Genomic DNA, 12,672 nt, shown 5'->3' with positions numbered 1-12,672 from the left:
GTAACATTTCTATACTCTAATAACGAACTAACAGAAAAAGAACTCAAGGACACAATCCCATTCACAATCTCAACAAAAAGAATAAAATACCTTGGGGTGAATTTAACTAAGGAAGTGAAAGACCTATACAATGAAAACTACAAGAGTTTCCTGAAAGAAATTGATGACTACATAAAGAGATGGAAAGACATTCCATGCACATGGACTGGAAGAATAAACATAGTTAAAATGTCCATACTACCTAAAGCAATCTACAGATTCAACACTATCCAAATCTGAACCCCAATGACATTCTTTACAGAAACATAACAAAGAATCCTAAAATTCATATGGGGCGACAAAAGACCCTGAATTGCTAAAGCAATCCTGAGAAAAAAGAACAAAGCTGGAGGCATCACAATCCCTGACTTCAAAACATACTAGAAAGCTACAGTAATCAAAACAGCATGGTACTGGTACAAAAATAGGTGCAGAGATCAATGGAACAGAATTGAAAGCTCAGAAATAAAACCACACATCTATGGACAGCTAATCTTCGATAAAGGGGCTGAGAGCATACAATGGAGAAAAGAAAGTCTCTTCAACAAATGGTGCTGGGAAAACTGGACAGCCACATGGAAAAGAATGAAAATTGACCATTCTTTTTCACCATTTACAAAAATAAACTCAAAATGGATCAAAGAGTTAAAGGTAAGAACTGAAACCATAAGGCTTCTAGAAGAAAATGTAGGCAGTGTACACTCTTTGACATCAGGCTTAAAAGGATCTTTTCAGGGGCTGGCCCAGTGGCGCAGCAGCTAAGTGCACACATTCCACTTCGGCGGCCTGGGGTTCGCTGCTTCAGATCCCGGGTGCCAACATGGCACTGCTTGGCATACCATGCTGTGGCAAGCATCCCACACAGAAAGCAGAGGAAGATGAGCACAAATGTTAGCTCAGGGCCAGTCTTCCTCAGCAAAAAGAGGAGTATTGGCAGCAGATGTTAGCTCAGGGCTAATCTTCCTCAAAAAAAAAAAAAGGATCTTTTCAGACACCATGTCTTCTGAGACAAGAGAAACAACAAAAAGAATGAACAAATGGGACTTCATCAGACTAAAGAGCTTCTTCAAGGCAAGGGAAAACAGGATTGAAACAAAAAAACAACCCGCTAATTGGGAAAAATTATTTGCAAGTCATATATCTGACAAAGGGTTAATCTCCGTAATATATAAAGAACTCATACAACTCAACAACAAAAAATCAAACAATCCGATAAAAAAATGGGCAGGCAACACGAACAGATATTTCTCCAAGGAAGATATACAAGGAGCCAGCCCGGCGGCACAGCAATTAAGTTCACATGTTCTGCTTCAGCGGCCCGGGGTTTGTCAGCTTGGATGCCGGGTGCAGACATGGCACTGCCTGGCAAGCTATGCTGTGGTAGGTGTCCCACATATAAAGTAGAGGAAGATGGGCACAATGTTAGCTCAGGGCCAGTCTTCCTCAGGAAAAAGAGAAGAATTGGCAGCAGTTAGCTCAGGGCTAATCTTCCTCAAAAAAAATAAAGAAGATACACAGATGGCCAATAGGCACATGAAAAGATGTTCATCATCACTCATCATCAGGGAAACGCAAATCAAAAACTACACTAAGATATCACCTTACACATTAGAATGGCAAAAATAACCAAAACAAAAAGTAACAAATGTTGGAGAGGTTGTGAAGAAAAGGGAACCCTCATGCACTGCTGGTAGGAATGCAAACTGGTACAGCCACGATGGAAAACAGTATGGAGACTTCTCAAAAAATTAAAAAGAGAAATACCATATGACCCAGCCATCCCACTACTGGGTATCTACCCAAAGAACTTGAAATCAGCAATTCCAAAAGTCTCATGCACTCCTATGTTCATTGCAGCATTATTTACAATAGCCAAGATGTGGAAGCAACCTAAGTGCCCATCAACTGATGATTTGATACAGAATATATGGTATGTCTATACAATGGAATACTACTCAGCCATAAAAAAGGATAAAACTGTCCCATTCACAACAACATGGATGGACCTTGAGGGTCTTATGTTAAGTGAAATAAGCCAGATAGGGAAAGGCAATCTCTGTGTGACTCCACTCATATGTGGAAGTTAAACATGTAGACAAAGAGAACAGATTAGTGGCTACCAGAGAAAAGCGGGGGTAGGCACAAAGAGTGAAGTGGTGCACCTACAACACGACTGACAAACAATAACGTACAACTGAAATTTCACAAGGTTGAAAACTATTATGATCTCAATAAAAACTGAAAAAATAAAAGAAGAGGCAGCTGATAAGACTTCAAGTAGAAGCCAAATAAAGCTCTTCTTACGGGAGTTAAGGGTATAAAAACTCAGTTCAGAGTTCACCAATACAAGAGGGCAGAGGGTAAACATGGTAAATATCCATGCTTTAGGATAAGATCACAAAGGGTTACACCCTAGGAGTAAAGGTAAACCAAAATTAAACTGGTCCTCATAAGGTTGAGGCCCAGCTCCAATCAGCTCAATCCCAGTAACTGGATTAAAGTTATGTGAGATTGCTGTGTTCCTCCTCCCTGTCAAAAGCAAATATAAATCTCGTCTGGAAGATAACATCTCCCATGGCCTCAAATTATTTCCACAACTTTTCTTGTAAAAGTAAACCTCTCAATGAACGAATGACACTTGATGTTCCAAGATAATATGGCCAAAATCCCAGAGAAACAGACTCACAGGGGGATACAGAAAATGGAGTCATCAGAACCCAGAACACACCTAAATCTAAAATCTAAAACATAAACTTCTAAAACATATTTATGGAAATAAAAGACACTATCGAGAACTCTAGCAGAGGACTAGAAATTATAAAGGAAAAACAAAATGTAAATTCTATAATCGAAAAATACAATAACAAATTAAGACCCCAAAGGATGAGTTGACCAACAAATGGGACTCAACGGAAAAAAGACTCAGACTTGGAAGAGAAGCCCAAAGAAAATATCCAGAATGAACCATGAAAGAGAAAGTATGGAAAATACACAACAGAACAGAAAGAACATAAAGAAAAAAAGAGATACTCGGAGAAAATCTGACAAACTTTAAACTCAGCAGAAAAGAGAAGAGAAAATGAAACAAAAATTACATTTGAAGAGATATTGGCTGAGAATTTTAAAAACTTGTGAAAGTCAACAATCCAAGATTTAAGAAGGCCTACAAACCCCAAGCAGGATAAAACAACAGACACCTAAACACATCATAGTAAAATGCAGAAAAACCAAACAAAGAAAAAAATTTTAAAGCAGTCAGAAATAGTAAGATACATTATCTTTAATGAAGTTAAGAAGATTGACAGCAAACTTTTAAAATAAAACAATTTGAAATAACATATTCAAATTGCTAAAAGTTGTTTCTAACCTGGAATTCTATACCAAACAAAAATATACTTCAAGAGTGAAGGTAAAATAAAGATATTTTTAGAGAAACAAAAAACAGAGAATTCATGACCAGCAGATCCTGACTAAAAGAAACTGTAAGGGTAGTCTTTAAGTAAAAGAAAATTAATCTCAGACGGAAGGTCAGAGATGTATATTGGCTGATGAAATAATAATAAGCACCATCATCATCATCATAATGTGTTATCGAGTTTAAATAGAGATAGAATTAAAATATAAAACAACAGTAGCTTACAAGACTGGAGTGGAGTAAACTGAATGTTTGATGATCCTTGTACTGTCAAGTAAGAGGCAAAAACCAAAAAAAAACGCCCACTTTCATTAAACATTGGTAAGCAAAGGCGACAGCTTATAATTTCCTAACCATTAAAATAACATGAAAAGAATATATAATTACCAAATTAATAGAGGGGGAAAATTAGAATAATATAAAATACTTAAACCAATCCAAAAGAATGCAAAAAAGAAAAAGAACACAGTCTAGGTGAAACAAACATAAATTGAGTAAAGAGAGCAGATTCAAACCCCCATATATTGGTAATTCTATTAAATATAAATGGAAAGAAAGACTGTAAGACTGGTTGAAAAATAAAATCCAACTCTCTCTTCTTATAGGAGAAACATCTAATATGTAAGGATATAGAAAAGTTAAAAGTAAAATAATAGAAGAAGACATAACATGAAAACACTAACTAAAGAAGGCTGGCGTTAACTATGATAACATCAGACTGGACTTAAGGCATAAAGCCTAACTACAGACAAAGAGAGCTATGCACAATGTTAAAAGGTTCAATTCACCAAAAAAAAGAGAGAACAATTCCAATTTGTATATACCTAAAAATATAGCCTTGAAATTTTTAAAGCAAATATCAACAGACTCATAACACTAATGGACAAATCCACAATCATGGTGTGAGATTTTAATACTAAGTAATTGAAAGAACAAGCATAACAATTTTAAGAATACAGTTTGATCATCATGATTTTAAACATTTCACCTTAATGAAATATACAGAAGAGGGCAACCAACTATCAGACACTAGGTATTCCTTTCATGTGCACAGAAAATATTTGCAAAAACTGAACAAATGCTAAGCCATGATATATATCATGTCTCAACAAATTTCAAAAGACTAAAACCAGAAGTTTCTCTGACTACAGTGCAACTAACCTAAAATCAGTATTTAAAAATTTGAAAAATCCTCAAATGTTTGGAAACTAAGCAACACATTTCCAAAAACCAATGGGCCAGAGAAATAAGAAAATACACTGAAAGAAATGATAATGAAAAAAATGACATATCAAAACATAGGATGAAAAAAAACAGGAAAGGACGCAAGAAAATCTCTGCTTTCAGGCAAATTTATACCATCAGATGCTTATATAAGAAAAGCAGAAAGGCAGAAAAATTAAGCTAATCATTCATCCCAAGAAGTTAGACAAATAACAAATTAAATTCACAGACAGTTGAAGGAAGGAAACGAAGGCCAAAAAATATGAAATAGAAAACAGAAATAAAATTGATAAATTAATAAAACTGAGAAATACCTTCTAAGAATCATCAAGAAAAAGAGAGAGGCAAAATAGCCAATATTAGAAATAACAAAGAAGACATCCCTTAAGAGCCTAACATATTAAACAATCAAAAAAGGATATTATGGTCAACATTACTGTGACATATTACCAAGTTTAGGTGAAAGATTACAACTCCTAGAAAACTACAATTTACTAAAACTGACACAAAAAATTTTAAACATCAGATTAGTCCTATAACTATTAAAGAAATTGAATCTGCAATTAAAAAGTATTAGATAAAGAAAATTCCAGACTCAGATGATTTCACCAATGTATTCTACCAAAACCTAACGAAAATAGTACTAATCTTAGAAAAACTCTTCTGGAAAATCGAAAAAAAGAGACCAGCAAAATCTTGATATCAAAACCAAGCAACAACATTCTAAGGGGCACTCGTCTCACTCACGAATACAAGTGCAAAATTCTAAATAAACTATTAGCAAACCAAATCAAATGATCTACAAAAGGGATAATGTATCATGACCCGAGTGAGGTTTATTCCAAGCATAGAAGAATGGTTTAATATTCAAAAACCATTTAATGTAATTCACCACATTACCAAAAGAAGAGAAAGCTCATGTTTACCTTGATAAATGCGAAAAAGCATTTGACAAGATTCAATCTCCTTACAAGTTAAAAACAAAAGTAGCAAACAAAAATTAAAAGGGAATTTTTTAAATCTGATGATAAATAAAAACCCACAGCATTTACCAAATTTAAAGATAAAATACAGAAAAGCTTTCCCGCTGAGAGAAACCCGGCATTATCACTTCTATTCAACACTGTTGTAAGATGCCGTCAAGTAAGGCCAGAGAAGGAAATCAGGTATAAAAATTAGAAAGGAACAAAACTACTGTTATTCTCAGATGATAATAACTGCATATACAGAAAAATCCAAAGAATCTACAGATAATTGTTAGAGTTAATTGTAAATTTAACATGGTGGTTGGATATAAAGTGAGTATATAAAAAAACATATTTCTGTTTAGCCACAACAAAGGGAAAATGAAGTTGAGAAAGATAATATTAAAATACCATTTCAAAGACTTAGGAAGAAATCTAAGAAAAGATATGCAAAAATCTCTGCACAAAAAAATCATAAAATACAGAGAGAAATTAAAACCTAAATGGAAGAATGGATAATTTTCATGGATTAGAAGATTCAATGTTATAAAGATGTCAATTTTACCGTTCTATAGATTAAATGCAATCCCATTTAAAAGCCCAACAGGGTTGCTGGTTGCTTAGTTTGAGGAAGGTGACAATCTGATTTTAACATACATATGGAAATGCAAAGAATCAAGACTAGCCAAGATACTCTTAAAGAAAGATAAGAGGGGAGGACTTCCTCTACTAGATGTCAAGACCTACTATAAAGCTGCAATATTTTAACAGTTTTACATTGACACAAGACAGACACAAGAGAGATCCCAAATGTCCATCAACAGTAGAATGGATATAGCAACTGCAGAATACTCACAGAAGAGAAGTCTATATAATAATGAAAATAGGCTTCTATTATACTTAACATAGTTGCATCTAGCAAACAGAAGTGAAAAAATCAAACAAAAAAGAATACATGCTACATGACTTCTTGGACATAATGTTCAACAACAGGCTAAATTAATAGTGTTAGAGGTCAGAGAGGAAGGAGTAGCATTCAGGAGGGGCAAAAAAATGGCTTCTAGGCTGTTGCCAATGCTCTTTCTTGAACTAGGGTGTACACAGGTGTATTAAGTTGTGATAACTCACTGACTCTAAGTTTGTTTTATAAACTCTTTTGTATGTTTACTATATATTGATAAAAACGTTTTTAAAAATTTAAAGAACACTTGTAACAAAATTGAATCCAAGAAAAACCCAACCATGTTATACTGCATATATTTTTCATGTCACCTTATCTTGATCTTATACAAGAACTACAACAACATGGTTTTAGCTTTCCTTCAGGAAAAGCTTAAGATACCTCTGTTTTGCCTTTATTGGCGGTTAATGTCACATCATTATCATCCACTTGTGAAATACTCTCCAGTTCTTCAGCCTGAAGTGTAACTGATTCTTCACTTAGTAGCTGTGCCTTTAAATCTCCTGTAGGAAATATACAATATTCAACTTACATCTATACAGTATCTCACAGAAACAATCTGTGGGATAAGGACCATTCAACATAATTGCCAAGGAAGAAGTCTTTGTACTCCAAATATCGGTCATCCTCACCAAAATTGTTTAAATGTACAGTCCCTAGGAGAAAGGACCATAGCACTGTTAATTTGGCTCAACTCTACAAAGTCTAAACTTTGAAGAAGACTGGATTTTACTCTCTCCCTTGCAAATACTGACAATCTCATTTAATATTTTTCAGCTTTAAACATTTCACAAATACACAATAAATTGAATTTAAAAATGAGTACTTCTTTACAATAATAGAAAAATCAACCAATTGTATATTCAGTCTCTTGATCCCAACTCCTCTATTGGAATACAGGAGCATTAATAAGCACTGGAGCATATCTGGTATACAGTTGTGCACCACATAATGACATTTTGGTCAACTGAAGACGGTATATACAACAGGGTTCCCATAAGATTAGTACCATAATCTTAGTGTGTAGTAGGCTACACCATTTAGGATTGTGTAACTACACTCTACATGTTTGCACAATGATGAAATCGCCTAATGATGCATTTCTCAGAATGTATCCCTATCAAGTGACGCACGACTAATTTTATATGATATGTAGCACCAGACATTGTACTAGCACAAAGTAGCTGTCCTATAGTTGTATGTTGTTTGATTTTAAATAGCTAGCATAGATACTTATCATATTTAGACCATCATAGTCCAAATCTTAAAAGACTTCTTTAACTAAAAGTCTGCCTAAATAATAAATATAATAGCTATAATGCATTAACTCAGTAGTTTGATAGGCCAAAGTTAACTAGCCCATTTGAACAAGTTACATTTCATTTATTTTGGTTTTTACAAAAGGATTTAGGTGGATTTCAGCTTACTTGTTCCCACTTTAGATTGAAAAGGCAATTTGGGGTTATATAAGAATCAAATCTGTAACTAATACTGAAGAAATTCAAAGTGGTATACACATTTTCATTCATAAAGAACATGATCTCACAACCACTAATTTACAGGTTAAAAAAAAAAAGGTTACCAAAATCTCCGTCCTTTAATCCATTACCTGACAATAGACCATGGTTAAGATGGGCCATTTCTTTTTCCAAATTACTTCTTGATAAATCAGATTTTCTTATTAAAGCAACAGGTTCTCTCTTCTCTGGTGATCTAATAAAATAACCAAATGATGGCTACAAAATAAACATGTGAATTACTTCCTTAGTATTCAACAGCTTTGGGAAATTCTACTTTATCTTAATACTAGTAACTTAGCTAAATGACTTCAACAAAATAATTCTGTCCTTTCCATTTAAACTTAAATTACTGAAGACGAACTTTAAAAGTCCAGATAGAACCTTTAAGATCCTTATTGCTAGCTATATTTAATCATCAGAACTAATATTGTCTTGTTGCCCTTACTAAGAAATCCAAATTAAAACCACCCAGAAATGACACTTTTTTCCTTCAGTAATTATTATTGAGCTCTTACTATATGCCAGGCACTGTGAATTGTCATTAGTGACATATCAGTGAGAAAAAAGATAAAATTTCCTGCCTTCCTGGAACTTACAGTATAAGGGTATTTTATTTTATAAAATAAAAACATCCCTGAAAATCTGTATTAAGATTAGGTATGTTCCTACTGGCCTGGATGAAAGTTTTTGAAAGATTTATGTTCAAGGAGCCTGCTAAAGGGCAGGGAATTCCCATTTGTCTTTCTTATAGATCTTTCACATGATAGACACAAAATGTGAATTTGTTAAATGCACTCAATTTTCAATTGATGTTCACTTGGGAATTTCTTCCCTTGATCCAGCAACTCGAAGGTAAGTAACATTTCATAACTAATACCAAAATAGAAATTCCAAATGATAGACCTATTTTTCCATGATCTAGTGCTTTGTTCATTTGTTTAGTAAGGAATTCAGTTACTCTTCAACTTCTCTCATAATGTCAAAAATCCCAATCGATCCAGGCAGAAAAATCTGCCTCTCTAAAGTATTTATTTTCATTTTTTAATTCATTGCACAGATGGGACCCACAATTCAGTTTCAAATTTAAGTTCTGTAAATTAACTGTGAGTTCTAACACCATAGCCATTATTTTAAATTATACTCCTAGTGAAATTCAGTTTTAATAAACTTCCCTCCAATAACCTTAACACCCTAAATGGAATTTATCAACAAGTCCTTTGACTCTACCTCCAAAAGAAATCTTGAATCCTTGAGTTTTTCTGTTTCCATATTATCATCCTAGATCCCAACTTTCATTGTATCTCTTCCCGTGTACTAAAGTCTCTGCCTGCTTCACTGCCTTTCTCCATGCAAGCTCCTGACATACATGGTGGCATCCTGTCACACCTGGAGATGGGCCTGGACACCAAAACAAAGCTGCTACCTCCCTCCAAGCACTTCTTCCCAGTTCATTGGAGATGAACCCAAGTCCTACAAGGACCCCTCATGATCTGGCTCTTGTCTATTTCTACTATTTAATCCATACTATCTTCGCTCCCCGTCCCTACTCACATTAGCTCTATTTGCCTGCTTTCTTTTCCTCCAATATGCCATTCAAGTTCCTACTACCAGGCCTTCACATATATGGTCTCCCTTTGCTGGGAACACTCTTCCTCCAGATCCTCGGGTAGCTGCCTCCTTCTCATCATTTAGGTCCCAGTTCAATGCCATCTCCTCAGATGTCACCCTGAGCACCACAGCTAAAGCAGCTCCTTCTGCTCACTCATTCCTCATAGAACTGATCACTATTGCTTGCATTTTTAAAATTTCTACATGTATCACATCTTATTAAACAAAAACACTCCTATATTTCAAAACATGTTTTTAGACTAGAGGTTAAAAATGTGAATCTTTCAATTCGTCCCATCAACCAATGATAGAACAATACCAGTGGCAACTGACAGGTATTGAATACTTACTGCATGTTAGGTTTGGTGCTAAATGTTTTACATGCACCATCACATTTAATTCTTACAAAACCCTATAAAATAGCATTCCATTTTAGAAATTGGAAAATTAAGGCATAGAAAAGTTAAATAAATTGTTCTGTGTCATAGAACTAGTTAAAAGGCAGAGCTAGGACTGGAGTCAGGGTCTGACCAACTACAAAACCTAAGCTTCTTACCACTATTCTATCATGTCTCTATTCTGTCTCTGCTTTAAAGATCCTATGCTCTAGCTATACCATAATAATATTCAAAATATAAAGGCTGGTGAATTTAACCACTTATAACACATATCATACTTACTCTTTTCACATTGTAACCACCACCAAGGCAACCAAGAGCTTCAGACCTTTGAGCAAAGAACTCTCCTAAAGACAGGCGTAAATAACTGGCATCATCTTTGTCCAAATCTGATGTGCTAAGTGATTTCCTCAAGAAATTGTAATTAATTGAAGTCCCCCAGGACGTATCCCCTAGAGCAACTGAAGTGTTCTGGGCATCTATATTTTCTTCCTAGGAAAAAAGTTATTGTTTCATTTTATTTCCCCAGCGAGCCCTCTTTCTGTTCTTCTAATATGCAAAAATAAAAAAATGTAACTAAGAAAACCTAAATATTTTAATTGTTTTAAAACTTGAATGAATTCAAGCTTAAGCAGCTAATAAAGGTAATGAAGTCCAGAAGAAGAGAAATTCATTTTTTAATACTTGAGTTAGAATATGCATTATTTTAATATATTGCTTAATGAAACCCTGATTGTCATCAATACGAATCTTTAGAAAAGAGCGCATCTTCAATAAAAATAAATAGCATTACCTCATTTTAAAACATGGTTAAAAACTATGAAACTATCTTTGAAGCCTATTAAGGCAATTTTAAGTGAATTAAACATTATTTCAGTGTGCCAGTTATTTTTCAATTAATAATTTAGATTATGAAAGAAAAAGCAGAAATTGTCTAAACACGAGAAGAATAAGAATATTCTATACTATAAACTCTAGATCTATTCAGAAAGAAATGACCATTTTGCCTACATTTAAATTAATTCAGAAAAAATTTTAAACTTTCCTTAATGCCAATAAAATACAAACCTGCATAAATTGATGCTCCTTATTAAATTCTTCTTCATCTTGTGCAATCAAATTCAATGCATCAGCTTAAAAAAGAATAAGTGTGTATAATTATACTAATGCCTAATTAAATACTAGCATATAAATAAAACTTTCCTTGTTAGCAAAATGAAATACTAAAGAAATAAAATTGAAAAAAGTATGTGAAAGCTTCTATCACACGAAAGATGCATCTGTATTAAGCCTGTGGTTCTCAAACTTTTGGTAATGAACATCCTACTGTGACTTATTTCATCAGCTACTAACTTGCCCTAACTTACTAAAGGGGCTTCACAATGTAAGCTTTTTATTTTTAAAAGATTCAGATTAATTTTAGCCTTGAAGATTTGGCACACCTGAGTTAAGGTACTTGCCCATACATACCTATGGAGTTTCATCTGGAACTATCAGACTGACAAGTCATGCTGCAAACGCATCATGAAGATGGCTGCTGGGGTGCCCAATCTCACCTGTTTGCTCAGGACTGTCCAAGTTTTACAAAGGACAAGTCCCACATCCCAGCAAACCCCACAGCCTGGGCAAACAGGGATAAGTGGTCACCCAACGTCTGCCCTCCAAGTTCCTACCGAGGAACTCAGTCCACCTTACAGAAATGAATGTGCTCAGACACTTTCAATGTCTAAGCCAAGGCCATAAACTAAAATGCCCCGGAAGCTAGGGCTGAATGAGCAAAGGTGGCCAGGTGTAACACAATAGGGAGTGGTGGGATAGTGACAAACTAGAAAGCATATGATCCTGCTCAAGGCATTAGAACTGAAAAGAATTTTAAACATGTTGGCTAAATCAGAAAAGTCTGCAGATTAGACTCTAGACTGCCCATCTGCGGCCCACGCTGGGCCTTTGCCTGGTACTTTAGGATAGCAGCAGAGAAGGGAAGAGTGAACAGCAACCCAGAAGGGACAATCCACTCATGGCCCAAACAAGAGAGATGTCCCCAACTCTCATTAGTCCATCAGGGGCAAATCATATCCAAACTACCCTTTTTAAAACCCTGACAGTCCAACATCAACATCTTGAGAGACAAAAGGAGAACAGATACGGGAGAGTATTTAAAGTCTGGAAAAGTAGAGCTCAGGATTCTTACTTGTTAGGACAGTGCTGCTTCTTTACTTTGAGAATCCATCATTTTTTATATAAACACATTCTTAACCTAGAACTCTATGAATGAGCATCAGGAGAACCATGAAGCTCCTGAAATCACATGCAAAATATCTTCCACATAAAAATTCTTCCAAGATTCTCTATAGGGTCCATGACTCAAGGTAAGGACACTGCCATAAAATGTGAAAGCATCAACCAAATCTAACAGCCAAAAGAGGGGAAGTAGGAAATCAGCCCCTAACAAGGTAACCCAGAAAAACTTACTTCAATGAGTGAAATATGGTTTTTAAATTATTAAACAGCTCCAAATGCTATTTATTATACTCCTAAGTAC

The 12,672-nt window shown here is 34.8% G+C and overlaps 1 protein-coding gene across 11 annotated transcripts in view; it reads right to left on the bottom strand.

Annotated features, from left to right (window-relative positions):
- The window catches only part of CEP192 (centrosomal protein 192), a 121,105-nt gene that overhangs the window by 74,455 nt on the left and 33,978 nt on the right, over positions 1-12,672 (bottom strand). For 10 of the 11 annotated variants that reach the window (XR_011504548.1, XM_070513492.1, XM_014837307.3 and 7 more), the window contains 4 exons: positions 11,199-11,263; positions 10,413-10,622; positions 8,214-8,340; positions 6,986-7,107 (listed from right to left, as the gene is read on the bottom strand). Coding sequence is in view for 10 of the 11 variants with exons in the window: in XM_070513492.1 (XP_070369593.1) it covers positions 6,986-7,107; positions 8,214-8,340; positions 10,413-10,622; positions 11,199-11,263 (524 nt within the window). In the remaining variant the exon portion in view is untranslated. The remainder of the gene's footprint in view (positions 1-6,985; positions 7,108-8,213; positions 8,341-10,412; positions 10,623-11,198; positions 11,264-12,672) is intronic. The other variant, XM_070513497.1, reaches the window with a different exon arrangement.

This window comes from Equus asinus, chromosome 7 (assembly GCF_041296235.1).
Source record: "Equus asinus isolate D_3611 breed Donkey chromosome 7, EquAss-T2T_v2, whole genome shotgun sequence".
NCBI classification, from domain to species: Eukaryota; Metazoa; Chordata; class Mammalia; order Perissodactyla; family Equidae; genus Equus; species Equus asinus.
The sequence above is the reverse complement of the archived record's forward strand: the minus strand, read 5'-3'. Positions and strand labels throughout refer to the sequence as shown.